At 44.6% G+C, this 17,730-nt stretch overlaps 1 protein-coding gene across 1 annotated transcript in view; it reads left to right on the top strand.

Moving 5' to 3' along the window:
* The window catches only part of TSNARE1 (t-SNARE domain containing 1), a 245,453-nt gene that overhangs the window by 98,018 nt on the left and 129,705 nt on the right, over window positions 1–17,730 (top strand). Inside the window, exon 6 of the mRNA XM_056854638.1 lies at window positions 461–514. Within this exon, the coding sequence (XP_056710616.1) occupies window positions 461–514 (54 nt within the window). The remainder of the gene's footprint in view (window positions 1–460; window positions 515–17,730) is intronic.

Below are 17,730 nucleotides of genomic sequence, written 5' to 3' on the forward strand. Positions count from 1 at the left end.
TGTGCTGGACCAACGTATCTGGAGCATCTCTGTGATCCCTGTTTCTCTGGATCAATCCGTCTAAAGTTTTCCATGTGACTCACTACCTATACATTTATTTATTTATTTTTTAAATAAATTACCATGTGCCAAAATTATCCATTGCATTTCTCCCCTCAAATGACCCGGTTGCGTCAGGGAACTGCTTTTGAGTGGCAAATTGCTACTTCCCCACATTTGTGGCTGTCACTTTTCAAATGCATGGTTTGCTTTTGATAACCTTGTCGTCCTTGAAGTCAAAAATGACTTTTGATTTTTCAAAGGCCTACCCTTTTCAGAGCAGATTTGTGCCTGTTCCCGAAATCATAGGGTTAGCATATTTCCCACCTTCATTCTTTTTTAAACTCATGAATAAACAAAGTTCTAATGCATTCCTATTGTCTTTTGACCACTAATGCTACTTACCCCTTTCTGTTGACAGAAAATTGCCGAAAAGTCCAAAGCTTTGCTCCCCACGGGCCAAAGACCTAGGAAGGCGGTAAGTATGGTGTTTAACCTTTATTCGGTCCTGGGGTAGCATAAATTACGAACAGATATGTCAATCTCTAATTGCCTTCTAGATTATAGTTAACAACCGTGTACTTGAGGCATAGCACAAAACTATAGTTTATTTGAACCTGGGGTAGTTTATTTGAACCAGGGTTTGGTTTGCAGACCATCACTCAAATCTCAGTTTGCCTGGATCACAGCTTTCATTGTCTTCTGCTCTGGCCAGGCGTCTCTGCAGGCAGGGAATGCATGATCCTGTTTACTTAGGTGGGGCATAAGAAGGAGGGCAGGAAAGGATGAGTCAGTGCTTGACTCTCGCGGCCCTTTTTTACATGTCTGGGGGAATGTTGATCACTACTTTTGGGTCAGGAAGGAATTTTCTTCCAGGCAAGATTGGCCAGGAATCTTGGAGGTTTTTTTGCCTTCCTCTGGGCATACATCAAAAGTCACTGGGGGAGTGGGAGGGGAAGGTAGTTGTGAATTCGCTGTGTTGTGCAGGGATTTGAACTAGATGACCGTTGAAGCCCCTTCCAGCTTTATGCTTCTATGATAGCAGCACTGGGGAACAGGGTTTCTGTGTTTGTACATCACATCAAGCCATAGTTGAGACTAGCTGTGGTTAGTAAAGCAGCTCCAAAGCATACTTTTCTTTTCTGGCTTGATGGATCTTAATTAACCAGTGGAACAGCCTGTGTCTGAACACCCTATGCTAACCATGGTTAGCTTAATTAAGCTGTGGTTTTGCATTGTGTCTAAACTTAGCTAGAATTTTGCATGGTATAAAAATGCATCTTTTTTGTGTGTTTTGGGGATAATTCCTATTAGGGGGGAATTTGGAAGCATTCCAAAGAAAGCTGAGAAAACAGAATCGACCGCCCTAACTGCATCAATTATATATTTTATTTAAAAATACAAACATATGTATGTGTGTGTATATATACCCTTAATCCTGCCTAGTTATTTCTGAAGGACTGCCTGCCTTTAAGAGAGCTTTCGAATTCAAAAGCACGTCCATCTACAAATGTTTTAAGCCATGCACAATTGTGGTCTTAGATGCACGTTTGTTTGCATCTATTATTCTTGCTCGATTTCCCATTTTATCCCCCACCCGTTCCCTTGTAAAGTAGAATAAAACAAGGAAATTGGAGGCATAAAACCTGGGCTGCTGTTAATGCAGCCTTACTGTTTTGATTTTATTTTTCTCTCTTGCATAACGGTCAGGAAATCCAAAAAGCACGGCTCCCTCAGCAACAGTAATGGGAGCGCACCATGCATCTGTGGAGGTATTAAAATTAACACCCTATAGAACAATACAAGAATCCACATATATTCAGATGTGGAAGGCGGCTCCTTGGAGATTGAAAGTCTGAGTTTGTAGATTTCGGTATCCATAAAAGATAATGTTTTTATATATATAATATGCACACATGAAGCTGCCTTGGTCCATCAAAGTCAGTATTGTCTAGTCAGACTGGCAGCGGCTCTCCAGGGTCTCAGGCAGAGGTCTTTCATATCACCCTGTATCTGATTCTTTTAGGTGGAAATGCTGGGGATTGAACCAGGGAACTTAGATGTCACTGAGCCATAAGTTGGCTGCCACTTGACTCCACCACCACCTAGGACCTGTTTATTTTGACTCCTCCTCCATTTCTTCACACAATGCATAGTTAAACTGTGGAACTCCCTGCCCCAGGTTGTTGTGATGGTTACCAGTTTGGAAGGCTTGAAGAGAGGAGTGGACATGTTTATGCAGGAGAGGGGTATTCGTGGCTACTAGTAAAAATGGACGCTAGTTATGATGCTCACCTATCCTCTCCAGGATCAGAGGAGCTTGCCTATTATATTAGGTGCTGAGGAACATAGGCAGGATGGTGCTGCTGCAGTCGTCTTGTTTGGGAGCTTCCTAGAGGCACCTGGTTGGCCACTGTGTGATCAGACTGCTGGACTTGTTGGACCTTGGTCTGATCCAACATGACCTTTCTTACGTTCTTATGTACTTTTGCTAATTTCATTTTGAACAGAAGCTGGAGGCACAGATGAATGGAAATTGTGGGAACCTAAGTGCATATGAAGCTGTTTTGTTCCCTTGGGTTATTGGTTCATCTTCCTCAGTACTGTGGCTTTTTCAAGATCTCTCTCTCTCTCTCTCTCTCTCTCTCTCTCTCTCTCTCTCTCTGTGTGTGTGTGTGTGTGATCTTGGCTAGCTACCTAGTGGCTGGCATGGCTTACTTGCCATCTCTCTAATGATCCTGGAGATCTTTCGAACAGGGGAAGCGAGGGATTGAACCCTGGGCCTTCAGCATGAAAGGCATATGTTGTTCCATTGAGATGCCACCCGAGGACTGAGATAGCGAGAGGAGTCAGATAAATGAAATTAAATGTGACAAGACCATTTGTCTGGACACATCTGAAGACAGCTCTGAACGGAGAGCGTGCTTCACACTGAGGTGGCCAAGGACATCGTTCTGAGATAATGCAGCCATTCTGTTGCCTGGTCATCTTTTCCAGCTGCAAAGCCCTACTAAAATAAATTCCCTGCTGTCATCCATAAGATAGGGTTTGCCGAGCCGGTCGCATGTGGATGATTAACGCCTCGAAAACCACCTGAGTTTTGGTGGCTTTCCTGGAACCAGTGTGGCGGCTTTCTCAGACCTGTCATATTTCAACGAGGAATGCTTCTCAATTTCTCTCCCTTCCAATCACCTCTGCCCCTGATTTTGTGCTTCCAGTTTCCTTCGTTCGGTCACAGAGCAGCACTCGCACAGTGGCTTCTTGGGTTGTGGATACTGATAAACCCGAACCAAAAATAAACCTGAAAAAGGCCCTTTCAGCTTCTTTTAGGTTTAATTAAAGCCAAATATTAAAGCTGGGAATAAAGCTAAAGCCGGATAGCCGATCGCCGAATCAGCCAAATATGTATTTGACTTTTTTTTTTTTTTTTGGCTTTCCCCAGGCTTTTCCCTATGGGAATTTTTAATGAGCTGGGGGGGGGGGGCATTTTTGGAGGTAGTGTTCCCAAATTGTCAGGGTAGCTTCAAGGGAATCTCCTTGAATGAACCCCAAAGTTTGGTGAACTCTACCTCCAAAAATGCCCCCACAGGAGCTTCGGGGAAAAAATCCCCAGACTATAATGGACCCGAATTTTTGCAGGAAACCCAGAAATAAAGCCAAATAGCTATATTTACCGGTATGGGTATTCAGCTTATTTCGGGTTTACAGGGGCAGGGGAACCGAGCCCAATAAACCCAAACCCGAAATTTATTTATTTATTTATTTATTTTTTGCACAATCTTAGTGGCTTCTGTTCAGATAGTTTCAGGTGGGTAGCAATGTTGATCTGTAGTAGAAGAGCAAGATCCGAGTCCAGTAGTGCCTTAATGACTTATGAGCTTTCCAATTTATATGTTTTTGAGAGTTAAATATCCTTTTGAAAGTCAAAGCTTGCTGCATGAATATATCCATTCATGGAGGAGAAGTCTGTCGGTGGTTACTAGCCTTGGTGACTAAAGGGAACCTTCATGTTCAGAGGCAGTAAGTCTGAGTAGACAATGAACACACATGAAGCTGCCTTATACTGAATCAGACCCTTTGTCCATCAAAGTCAGTATTGTCTACTTAGACCATCAGCAGCTCTCCAGGGTCTCAGGTGGAGGTCTTTCACATCATCTACTTTCCTAGTCCCTTCAACTGGAGATGCCGGGGGTTGAACCTGAGACCTTCTGCATGCCAAGCAGATGTTCTACCATTGAGCCACAGCCCCTCCCCTAATATAGAATAGTGACCTTGATGTACCGGTGGTATGATTCAGTGTAAACGAGCTTCACTTTTAAGGGGAGAGGTTGTGGCTCAGTGAGAGAGCCTCTGCTTTGCATACAGAAGGTCCCAGGTTCAATCCCTAGCATCGCCGTTTGTAAAGGACCAGGAAATAGGTGATGGGAAAGTCCTTGACCTGAGCCCCTGGAGAGCCGCTGCCAGTCTGGGTAGACAATACTGACCTTGATGGACTGTTGGTCTGGCTCAGTAAAAGGCAGCTTCATGTGCATATGAGAACGACATTATGGTTTTGCATTCTGCCTGGTCTCAACCAAGGCAACCGTCAACCTCCTAATCAGTTTCATCCTCATCTTAAACAGATTGTCTCGGAGGAAGCATGTGCACAGGGCTCTAGCTCTAGTCAAGAGGTTGGATACAGCCAATGTCTCATTCAGTTACTTGTCTTATACAGCTGCTTGTCCATGCAGGTCCACATGATCCCCAACACACCTTTCGGGGGTAGTCTGAGGTGACCCCCCACTTCCTTTTTGAACAGCAGATAAGCTGGTTGGATAAGAACATAAGAAAGGCCCTGCTGGATCAGACCCAGGCCCATCAAGTCCAGCAGTCTGTTCATACAGTGGCCAACCAGGTGCCTCTAGGAAGCCCACAAACAAAACAACTACAGCAGCATTGTCCTGCCTGTGTTTCAAAGCACCTAATATATCTGGCATGCTCCTCTGATCCTGGAGATAATAGGTATGTATCATGACTAGTATCCATTTTGACTAGTAGCCATGAATAGCCCTCTCCTCCATGAATATGTCTCTCCCCTCTTAAAGCCTTCCAAGTTGGCAGCCATCACTACATCCTGGGGCAGGAAGTTCCACTATTTAACTATGCATTGCATGAAGAAACACTTCCTTTTATCTGTTTTTAATCTCTCACCCTCCAGCTTCAGCAGAGGACCCCTCATTCTGGTGTTATGAGAGAGGGAGAAAAGTTTCTCTTTGTCCACTCTCTCCATACCATGCATAATTTTATAGACATCTATCATGTCTCCCCTTATGAATAAACATATCCCGTCACCCATCCTCCTCTTCTCTAGCCATGGATAGCCCTCTCCTCCATAAGAGCATAAGAAAAGCCCTGCTTGATCATACCAAGGTCTATCAAGTCCAGCAGTCTGTTCACACAGTGGCCAACCAGGGGCCTCTAGGAAGCCCACAAACAAGACAACTGCAGCAGCATTATCTGTCCTGTGTTCCACAGCACCCAATGCAAAAGGCATGCTCCTCTGCTACTGGAGAGAATAGGTATGCATCATTTTGATTAGTGGCCATGGATAGTCCTCTCCTCCATGAACATGTCAATGAACATGATCCAACCCAAGACCTCCTCATAAGCTTCTGGCCCATCTATTGTCCTTTCCACAAATATGTCATTTACCTTTCAGTTCTGGTTCCCTGGGGGGTCAGCTGGGGGAAGGTCTTACAACAACCTTGGGGAGAGTTTTGAGTATCTTTGAGTCAGTTGGCATGTAAAGTGAAGTCGATAATATTTTGTTTTTAAGCTGGAACAGAGGAGAATCAGATAAGTGGGTTGGATCTTAAGTAGCTGTCCCTCCTGCGTGACAGCAGTCAAATTAGCAGAACAGAAGTTCTGTTGGCAGAGAAGGGGGTGGCGATTTCTGGCGATTTCCTCGTCCCACTGCAGACCCCCTCCCAATTTGACTCCCATGCTGTTTCTAAGGATCCTGAACCCCCTGAGAGCAGAATTTATGGAGTGGGGAGAGGTATTGTGGGCTGCAGTAAGAAGGGGGAAGTAATACTTTGTGGTTTTCTCTCTGCCAACAGTAGTTAGGATCCAACCCAATATAAGCATCTCGCCATGGAGAGAGGGGGAAAAAGAGTCACTAACAAAAGGAAAGAACAGAAAGCCAAAGCAAGATGAAACTGGCCAAGGGCCAATTCTAAACTTAATTATAGAAATTCTCTACAAACACTTGGGTGTTATGCAAAGGGTGGCGCATAGCCAAGGGAAAGAAAGTGTACATAACAGTGTGAGGAACTGCAGCCAACCTAAGTGGCAACATAATTTTTAATAGCTCTATTAAAAAAAAAAACCAATCTTGACAGTCGGCGTGACTCATCAATCATGTTTCATTGTGTTGTTTGCCATCAGGGTGAATCAGCAATGACCACTGAGTCTGGGACAGTTCCCATATATGCTACTCTGGGTGCAGTACAGGACGCCATGGGGCATCCGTGACATTGTTTGCTTTCTAACTTGGCAGGGGGACTGCAGTGTAAAAAGGGAATCCCTTGGGATTTTCCTTATGCCACGGAAACACCGAGTTTGGTCCAGCTGCACTTGAGAAGCAATTTTGGCCCAAAGTGTTCAACATGGCGGGGAACTCTCCGGCAATCTCACACGTCCCCGTGGCAGCAGGAATTTCCCAGCTGAGAAAAGGGGTGTGTTGTGGTATGGAGAAAAAAAATCAAAAACATAAGAACATAAGAAAATTCATGCTAGATCAGCCCAAGGCCCATCAGGTCCAACAGTATGTTCACACAGTGGCAAACCAGGTGCTGTTATGAGGAATGCTGGGGTCTCCAATATTAAATGGAATTGGATACTTTGAGAGCACTAACAAGAGGCTTTGGTGGGGTCTTTTTCCTGTATATACACAATGATGAGCAAACCAATAAGGAACAAACACTAAGAGAAGCCAATTCAAAGTAAACTAAATGGAATTTATTTGGGGGATATAAAATGGAATTTATTTGGAATTTATTTGGGGGATATACCACCAGTGGAATTTATTTGGGGGATATACCACCTCAGGAGGTGGTAAGCTCTCCTTCCATGGAGGTTTTTAAGAAGAGGTTAGATGGCCATCTGTCAGCAATGCTGATTCTGTGACCTTAGGCAGATGATGAGAGGGAGGGCATCATGGCCATCTTCTGGTCACTAGGGGTGTGTGTGGGGGTAGTTGTGAAATTCCTGCATTGTGCAGGGGGTTGGACTTGATGACCCTGGTGGTCCCTTCCAACTCTATGATTCTATGAAAAGGGGTACAAAAACACACAAAATGCAATGAAACACAACACACACACACACGGAGAGAGATTCCTAAAAGGGAAAGTCCAAGCAAAATGATGGCTACCTATCTGCGAGGTCCCAGCAAGAGAGGTTGCCAATGAGGAGAAGGGGAAGACCACACAGCAACCAGTGCTTAGTAGTATTAGCACAATACCTTTAATACATGATTAGCACATTACCTTTAATACTTTGCAGTACAATGACTCAGCTCAAACCTAAACCCCTTCTGACTATATATTATTCTTCCTACACACTTGACACTGAGAGACACTGTCCTTCAGTGTTACTCCTCTGAAGATGCCGGCCACAGCTTCTGGCGAAACGTCAGGAAAGAAAATACCAAGACCACGGTCACACAGCCCGGATAACCTACAAGAACTGATGAACTCTGACCGTGAAAGCCTTCGACAATAAAATCCTGTTCTAGGTGTACGTTTTTAAATTTAAAATGGAAAATGGCTTTCTTCTTCAGCAGCTCAAGCTGATGCGTTGGAAAACTAAACCCCAGCTGCTGGAATTATTCTCTCGAGTGTGAAGGGCTGTGGCTCAGTGGAAGAGCCTCTGCTTTGCATGCAGAAGGACCCAGGTTCAGCCCTCGGCATCTGCAGTTAAGAGGACCAGGCAGGTAGGTGATGTGAAAGACCTTTGCCTGAAACCCTGGAGAGCCACTGCCGGTCTGAGTAGACAATACTGGCTTTGATGGACCAAGGGTCTGATTCATCTATGTTTGTGTAGAAGGAGGGGATTTTACAACATGTTGCACTTACTCCGTAGCTAAACAGAAGCTTGAGGGGTGGCAGGACATGACCCTCATGATGCCTCTCCGTCCGCCTGGTCTCTTCCACTCCCCTCCTTCCTGTCTCCGAGCTGTGCTTACAGCGGCTTTAAATCAAGCCTCATCGCTTGCCAAAAGGTCACCCGGTTACAGGAGAAATAAATGGGAACCCTCACCCGGCTTGTCATCTCGTTTCGATGTGATATGCAGCATTATTTTAATACTCGCTGAGATGGATTATTGAAAGGGAGGGAAATTGTTTTCTTCTCAACCTTCTTTGCCAGCTGCATTCATAACATGATTAGAGGTGAGAGCAAAATCCAGTCTCTCTTATGCTCACATCTACTCACTTCTCCCAACCTAGAATGATATATTTCGAAGCAGTGAACTATTCTACGCTTCTGGACAGGATATGCAGAACTTCAGAGGGACCATCAGTCGAGCTAGATCCCAGTACTGGATTCCTTGGCCTTTTATGCAGAGACGTTTCCCCGCGGTCACCCCTGCCAATTGCTTCGGGGCTTCCTTTCGATTATGCATGCTTTTTCTGCCCGTGAAAGGCCGCCTCACTCTCCCCGCACGTTTTGCGCATGTTTTCCAGATGCTGTTTGAGCCAGAATCTGGAAAACTCGAGCAAAACGTGCGGTGAGAGCGAGGTGACCTTTGACTGGCAGAAAAAGCATGGATAATCGAAAGGAAGCCCCGAAGCAGTTGGCGGAGGTCACCACTACCTACTGAGATCCCTCCTCGTCCTAAATCCCATTCTCCCAGGCTCCATCCTCAAATCTCCAGGTATTTCTAAATTAAGAGTTGGCAACCCTAAGTTTAAGGCTGCCCAGTCCCTGGAGGGGGCAGGGGATCTCCCATCCCCAGGTCCCATTGGCTGCTGCCGCTCGGTGTGGTGGTAAGAGAGAAAAAAATAATGAAAAGAAAACGAAGGTCTTGTCTACTTAGAAGAAGTCTGCTTACAAGAACATCTTCCCACAGAGTTCTTGGCAATTTCTAGAGCTACCCAGAAATGAAAAGGACTCTCCAGAAGCTCTCTGGTAAGAACCTCGAGTTTTACTGTAGAGTTTCTGGTGATTTCTAGTGCTACCCGTTTCACTTCCAGGTGGCTCTAGGAATTTCCAGGAACTCTGTAGTAAGAACATATTGTGAGTAGACAATGTCTTATTTTTTCTTTTTTTCTCCCAGGATGCTCCCTCCCCCCCGAACGTTTCTTATAGCCAGGCAGAGTCTGGCAGCTGTATAGCAGCTGGATAGGGTTAGGATCCATCCCATTGTGTCTGGTCAGAATGGTCTGCCAGTTCCTCCTAGGTAGGGTTGCCAGGTCCCTCTTTGCCACCGGTGGGTGGTTTTTTGGGTGGAGCCTGAGGAGGGCGGGGTTTGGGGAGGGGAGGAGCTTCAATGTCATAGAGTCCAACTGCCAAAGCAGCCGTTTTCTCCAACTGAACTGATCTCTATCGGCTGGAGATCAGTTGTAATAACAGGTCTCCAGCTAGTACCTGGAGGTTGGCAGCCCTACTCCTAGGGGTGCCAGCCTCTAGGGAAAATTCTGCATTCCATGCACAGAATGGTAGGGTATATAGGCCATACAACTGTGCTGATTAAAACGAGGGGGGCACAGATTCAGTAAACTCAGCTGTATTTCTCATTTTGTCTTCATTTCTGCCTTCTTCTTTCCCACATTTTTCTGTTCTCTTTCCATGTTGGGTTCAGCCGAAGATAAGATTTGAGAACAAAGAACAATTAAAACCATCCTGTGACATATGTTTCCTGCCTTAAAAAGAATAGCACACAAAGCAATCTCTTGCATTTCTGCCCATAACCATCCCATTAATGCTTAAATTGCTCTTATTGACATAATGATACCTTTTTTGTGAAGCTAACAATGTAAATATGCTCGCGGAACAGCCAGGGAGAGGAGATAAGGATATTGCAACGCCCAGGGGATGCGCACGAGACGGGGAGTAATAGGAGAGCATTACGCATTTTGCTCATCAACAATTTTTCAATAAAAAGGAGAAGATTTCAAAGTCGAAATGGCTTCCAGCATATTAAACCCGGAGCTAGGAAACAAAATTGAAAATACCAGACACACAACCCTTGGTGATTCCATAGGAGGGTTGTTTTCTGTCGCAATCAACTAGGAAACTTGGTTTGTTTAGACAGGAGGAAAGTGACGGGGGGAAATGACAATTACGCCCAAATACTTTTCTAAGTCAGAATTTGGAGCTAATTAGAAGCTACTTTCTGTATTAGGAAGGGACCACAGCTCTGTGGGATTGCCAAATACCTGGAGTAAAAAAAGAAATGCCCAGCCCCTTTAATAGAGTGGCAGTGCTCAAACAGAGACGCTTCAAAGAGAAATTGCAATGTGAGACTGCTGAACTTGAGACCATTCACAAATTCACAAGGGACCCGCCCCCTGCCTGAATAGGAATATAACATATGGCCTTATTAAGTTTGAATTAGGAGCTCCATAGCGCAGAGTGGTAAGCTGCAGTACTACAGTCCAAGCTCTGCTCACAACCTGAGTTTGATCCCGATGTAAGTTGGTTTCAGGTAGCCGGCTCAAGGTTGACTCAGCCTTCATTCCTTCCGAGGTTGGTAAAATGAGTACCCGGCTTGCTGGGGGTAAAGGGAAGATGACTGGGGAAGGCGATGGCAAACCACCCCGTAAACAAAGTCTGCCTGGTAAACGTCGGGATGTGACATCTCCCCATGGGTCAGGAATGACCCGGTGCTTGCACAGGAGACCTTTATCTTTTCCTTTACCTTTTAAGTTTGAATTGTTTATACCCTGTAAAACCACTGGCTAGGGTTGCCAGCCGTTGGAGCAGAAGAAGGTGGAGCTAGCATTGTGCAATATCACTTCCGGCCCAAAAAACTGGAAGTGATGTCACCAAATTATCACAACTCTCTAGGAACCCACCAGATCTCTATAGATCCCTCCCCTGTTTACTCCTGCTGCTCACTCGAGCAATAATGGGGGACCAGGGAGGATCTGCAGGAGCCATCCACTGGTAGCAGATAAGTGGCATCCCTACCATTTCCCCATCAAGCTGTGCATTGTCCGCTGTGCCTAGCAATAAGTCTCTAATGCAGTGCTTTTCAACCTTTTTTGTTCCATTCCCCCCTTTCACCATTGTTCAGAATATAATCCCTTTTCCCAAGATAGTTTAACTCAATAAAACAAACAAACGTACAATTTTACAGATTTTACATCATCTACAGGACATCAAACTTTGCTGAATAGTGGTCCAAATTTCCTCCCTGGGACCCTAAAATCCCCCCTCGGGGGGAATTCCCCCCTTGTTGAGAACCCCTGCTTTAATGTCACGATGAAAAGTCTCTCCTAGCTCCTGCTATTGTTATTTCTAGCAACACCAAAGCTCAAACCTGGGGCCTTCCGCATGCCAATTGCATTCTCTACCACTGAGTCCTTTCCCCTGGCACTCTTACTTACTTTCCTTTCAAGCTTCTGTGACCCAAAGGTCTGGATCAGTAAATGGGGAGCCTTTATTTCTTTAAGGAAAATATGGTGGAGAGATACTTGGCCACCACCAGTGTTATTTTTGGATCTCTCTCCACGATCAGAAAGGGGATTACTTCGTCTTTTGGTACGGTGACAGATAATTTAATTAGAATGGTGGTAATCCATTGATCGCGGTAAGTATTGTATAGGGGACATTCCAACATCATATGAGATAGTGTGTCAACTCTCTTTGGGTCAAAGTCTATCTGAATAAGGTAAGTTAGCGTATCTTCCTTTTAGCACTGCTGAAGGAGTGGCGTTCAGGCGAGCGAGCATAAAAGCTCTGCAGTAACAAGGGACTGTTAGGTTGCTAAACTAAGCTGGGGTTTGCAGAGATGGAAGGATATGCAAAACTTGGGTAGAGCATACTCTCCAAGCACGCATTATAGAGCTGGAGTAATCTATTTATATATATATAATTCTTGATGGCGAATATAGACTCTTTCACCCATACTTAATAAGGTATACCCTGGCACTCTTTGGTGAGGTGGGAATGCCAGTCAACAGGGGAAAAAATGTGCAAAGCACCAAAGGTTACTAAGTGTTTATCTAATCACTTGTAGCTACTCCAAAGTTTTACAAAATAATAGTAACATCAAAGGTTCAATTAAATTGCAACATGTATCACAGCATACAAATTATGAGCAAATGCAAAAAAGCAAAAAGTGCTGATAATATAAAACAGTGACGGGTTTGCCGGCTCATATCCCATTTTGATATCCTTCTTCGGACTGTAACATTGAAATTCAACAACAAACAGAAGTATAACTAGCACAGATATCACACAATAATTACATATAACTTATTTACAACAGGTTACATGGGACTTACTGTACTCACTTTACTCTGCTCTGGTTAGACTTCACCTAGAGTATTGTGTTCAGTTTTGGGCACCGCAGTTTCAGAAAGATGTAGACCATCTGGAACGTGTCCAGAGGAGGGCAACAAAGATGGTGAGGGGTCTGGAGACCAAGTCATATGAAGAAAGGTTGAAGGAGCTGGGTATGTTTAGCCTGGAGAGGAGGAGACAGAGGTGATACAGGTTGAAATAAAATCAAAAGAGTTTCCATCTAGACATTAGGAAGAATTTTCTAACAGAGCGGTTCCTCAGTGGAAAAGGCTTCCTTGGGAGGTGGGGAGCTCTCCTTCCCTTGTTTAAGCAGATGGCCATCTGTCAGCAATGCTGATTCTATGACCTTAGGCAGATCATAAGAGGGAGGGCATCTTGGTGGCCATCTTCTGGGCATGGAGGAGGGGTCACTGGGGGTTTGGGGGGAGGTAGTTGTGAATTTCCTGCATTGTGCAGGGGGTTGGACTAGATGACATTAGTGGTACCTTCCAACTCTATAATTCTATGATACCCAGAGCCTACCATCTTATAACATGGAAAAATTACTGTTACAAAGTGGTGTCAAGTCAAACCAAAGAGGTGACTTTTTCACTTCCCTAACCACTCCCGTCAGCCCCCGCTCACGTCATCTCGTAGAGATTCTGTCTCTCTTAAGAGGATGCCGCTTGCATCCTGCCATCTTGGGCCCTTTCTCCCACCCACTTTTCTTTCTAATGAAATGTTTATTAGGAGGATGATATCTCCACTCAGGAATGGAGATAATTCGTGTAAGCAATCATCCCCGGGTTAAATGGAGAATGAAAGAGTCGTACTCGTGAGTTACGGAGAAAGCTCTTGACCATCCATCAAAGAATCAATTACTCTGTCCATTAGTGCCCTTTCATCACACATTAGAAGAATTTACCAGGCTCCCCGATGCCCAGGTCATCACCCCAGAGGACGAGCAGAGCCAGGAGGAATCTATCAAAGTTTTGATGCCCTGCAGTTTCGGAGTCGGCAAATGGATGCCACCAATTTCTTCCTGCCTTTTTCACGGCTGTCTCTAAAGTGTTTGAGATGGTGACATCTCAGGGACGTCATCTGATCGGGCTGATCCCTGTCTGCTTTAAGGGGACTCTGCTTGTGTGTAGGCTGACTCCAGTCTTCAAGGACAACAAAAGTTCCTTCCTTTAAAATATTTTTACATGGTGTTATTCTTAGTAAATATGCAAATTTGGCCATTCATCTTAGGATGCGAGACAAATATCTACAGCTCAGTACCTATTGGTATTAGTGTATCATCAATACATTTGATTTTCACCATGGCCAAATTAGTGGATACTTTAATCCAGAGATTGGATCCATGAATAGATAAAAAAGACCTTTCTATGTGCCTTTTTTTTGTTGAAAAATCTTGAAGCTAAAAAATGCCCTCCCCCAAATAGAAGCAGTGACTGTAGCTTTAAAAAATGAATGCCCTCAGTGGCCATTGCTAGGTAACCACAACAGTATTTCCAGTCTTCAAATCTTGGTTTCTGTCAGTTAAGGAAATGGGGGGAGCAGGGCCCTTTCCAGGACTGTTGTGGCCTTTGATTCTTTCATAAGTGGTAGAGAAAGTCAGCTTATAAAAACCAACTACTACTACTATTCTTCCTCTCTTCTGCACCATTGCCCGAATAAAAATCCCTCCCCTTCCAGAACTGCCATTTGTTCCACCATGGGAGAATATGACAGGTACAAGCTCCATGCTTTCAATTACTGGCCAAATAAGGCCTCCAGATGGGAAATTTTGGAAAAGAAAAACCAACTGTGGACAAAAAATTAACCCCCTTTGCCAGTTCTGGATCCTGGATCTAAATTCCACACAGTGCAGGCAGCTTTAAGACAACACAACCAACTGATGATCACCTGACCATGGACACCCAATGGGCACTGGGTTGAATCACGATCTGAACTTGGAGGTGGGTTCAGTTCAAAAGTATGTGACCATGTAACCCCAAGGCCTACACATGAGTAGAGGGAGAAGGAAAAGGATTATTAGACTCTGTGTGTGAGAGAGAGAGAGAGAAAGAGAGAGAGAGAGAGGCCACTCTGAGTTTCTGCCTACTTTTAAAGACTCCAAGTTAGACACAAACCAGTGCGGGAAACAGGAAGAGGCAATTCCCGCTGAGAACCCAGTGGTTGGCCACTGTGTGAACAGACTGCTGGACTTGATGGGCCTGGGTCTGATCCAGCAGGGCCTTTCTTATGTTCTTAAAAGAGCCCTGCTGAATCAAACCCAGTATTGTCTACTGGCAGACCGGCAGCGGCTCTCCACGGTCTCAGACTGAGGTCTTTCACATCGCCTACTTGCCTAGTCCCTTTAATTGGAGATGGTGGGGACTGAACCCGGGACCTTCTGCATGCTAAGCAGATCTCTACCTCTGAGCCACACACCCTCCCTGGCTGACCCTCTTTTCTGAGAGCTGATGAGATTGCACTAACCTGGGCCATCCAATTCAGGGCAGTACTGTTACTTGTAGTATCGTGCGTAAAGTGCCGTCAAGTTGCAACTGATTTATGGCAACCTCGTTGGATTTTCAAGGCAAGAGACTAACAGAGGTGGTTTACAATTGCTTGCCTTTGTGTAGCAACCTTTGACTTCCTTGTTGGTCTCCCATCCATGTATTAACCAGGGCTGACTCTGCTTAGCTTTCAAGATCTGATGAGATAGGGCTAGTCAGGCCCATCCAGGTCAGAGCTCAAGAAGGATATTTCCTTTTTTAAAAGGAAGGATAAAGCAGAAGAAGAAGAAGAAAAAGAAGAAGAGTTGGTTTTTATATGCCGACTTTCTCTACCACTTAAGGGAGACTCAAACCGGCTTACAATCACCTTCCCTCCCCCTCCCCACAACAGATACCCTATGAGTTAGGTGGGGCTGAGAGAACTCTAAGAGAGCTGTGACTAGCCCAAGGTCACCCAGCTGGATTCATGTGTAGGAGTGGGGAAACAAATCCAGTTCACCGGATTAGCCTCCCTCACTCGTGGAGGAGTGGGGAATCAAACCCGGTTCTCCACCACTCCAAACCACCACTCTTAACCACTACACTACGCTGGTGGTGTAATAATAATATATTTTAAAAAATAAATAAAACGAATGCACAACATAGGGGGTGGCGAAACAACTCTGAAGCCAGGGTTAGTAAACACAAGAAAAGAAGATGGAGCTAAATTTATGTAGCTCCCGGACGAGAGTTTGGCAGAGAAGTGATTGCACTCTATAAATACCTTCAAGGTGACAATCGACATGAAGAATGGGTAATTTATTTACTGTCTTGGATGACATGATATCAGTCAATATGGCCCAAAGCAGAGGATGGAAACATTTAGGATGGATTGCAGGCATAGAATTTAGCATTAGAAGACACCGGGCATCAGAATAGATCTCCCTTGGGGCACGATCAAGGAGCGCAATCTTCTGAAGCTCCATTGTGGAGTTCATCGGTTGAAATAAGGTCAGTTTAATAACCCTGCTTCTATGAAATATAAGCCAATTGTGATTTCAAATTATCTTTACAGCCCCCGGTGCCAACAAATAAACTCTTCTTCCAATGTCCCCCAAGAGAGTGTTTAGATTACAGACAACTTGTCTGCGGTACAACTTCCAAGCAGGGTAATCAATATGAATTAAATGCCGGACACATTTTTCAAAGTCAGAAGGATGTTAGTTCATATTTGCCAGAGTTAACGAATTTGCCTGGAAAGGTAACACTAATTTATTTAAATTCTCCCTGGTGGAATTAAATTCCCCTCTCCCCTTGTCGAGTTTTTGACCTGTTAATTTATAGGATAACTAGGAATGGGTGCCAAGTCTTGAAATGGGAGGTTGGTAAGGTAAATTAAAGTGTTTGCCCCCCTCCCCAACTTGTTATTATTTGAGTTCAGCACTCTTTGTAATACCCACCTCTCTCCTGCCTTCCCCAGCCAAACTTAATTGGTGATGGCAGAAGCAAAACATAAGAACCTCAGAAAAGCCCTGCTGGATCAGACTAGTGGTCCATCTAGTCCAGCATCTGGTCTCACACAGGTTGTTTATGCATGGGTACTGTCACTCATGTTTGCCCCCGGTCTGCCTCGGTTGTTCTTTGGAGTTATGCATGAGTTTTCCGTCCATTAGAGATGACCTCGCTGCCAACCGTCACAAATCCCAGGACTTCCCGCTCTTCTGTGAACCCGATTCTTCCATCTCCCCTGAGCTCAGCCCGGGTGAAATCCCCCTGCAGAAGGCAAAGTGTGGGACATGCAAGCTTGCTTTCTCTCACAGCCAATTACAAAACAGTGTGTAAAGAGTTGGAAGTAGAACAGAGTTGGAAGTAGCCAGGGCCTGTCATGATCCCACCAAAATAATGACTAAAATTGAGAAGAAGCTTGAATGCTGGATGGGATCTAAAGACTTAAGGGCAATGACCTTATCTTAAGAGGGGGCTGTGATTTGTGTTCAGATCCCCCACAATGTTTTAGGGGGCTCGGCTGGCTTTAGCAGAAGTGGGAACCAGCAGAACTTTCTGTCCTCTCTTCAGAAAACTTTGACATATTTTTTTTTCCTTCAATTTGCTATTGGATACAAACCAGTATTCATTTTAATAAATGTACTGGAGAAATAGATTTCTTGGGCTCAGCCTCATTCTGAAATAAACTGGGGAGGGCGGAGGATTTGCCGATTGCTTCTCATCATGTGGTGATTCCTCTTTGTGATTGATTTGTTTATGCAATGAACAGGTTTGAGTGCTTTCCCTGTAAAGAACGACTAAAACATTTGGGCCTTTTGAGCCCAGGGAAATAAATGGCTAAGTGGGGACATGATGGAGCTTTTATACAATTATGAATGCTTTTGTATAATTATGGAAAGGCGAGAAAGAGATTTGTCATCCATAATCCTAAATCTATGACTTACCTAATTAAATCAGCCGGCAGGAGGCTGAGGATAAACAAAAATGCTTGGGCAAACCCCGGCAGAAATCACAAGGAAGAATGTCCGTAGAGCAGTAGGGGTAAGCCCAACACTGGTACTTCAATCCTTTCCATCAAAAATAAATAAAATATGGGTGTCAGAGTGTATGTAAAATGCTGTCAAGTTGCAGCCAACTTATGGCAACACTGTAGGGTTTCCAAGGCTAGAGGTTCACAGAGGTGGTCTGCCATTGCATAAGAACATAAGGAAAT

This window comes from Euleptes europaea, chromosome 8 (genome assembly GCF_029931775.1).
Source record: "Euleptes europaea isolate rEulEur1 chromosome 8, rEulEur1.hap1, whole genome shotgun sequence".
In the NCBI taxonomy this organism is placed as follows: Eukaryota; Metazoa; Chordata; class Lepidosauria; order Squamata; family Sphaerodactylidae; genus Euleptes; species Euleptes europaea.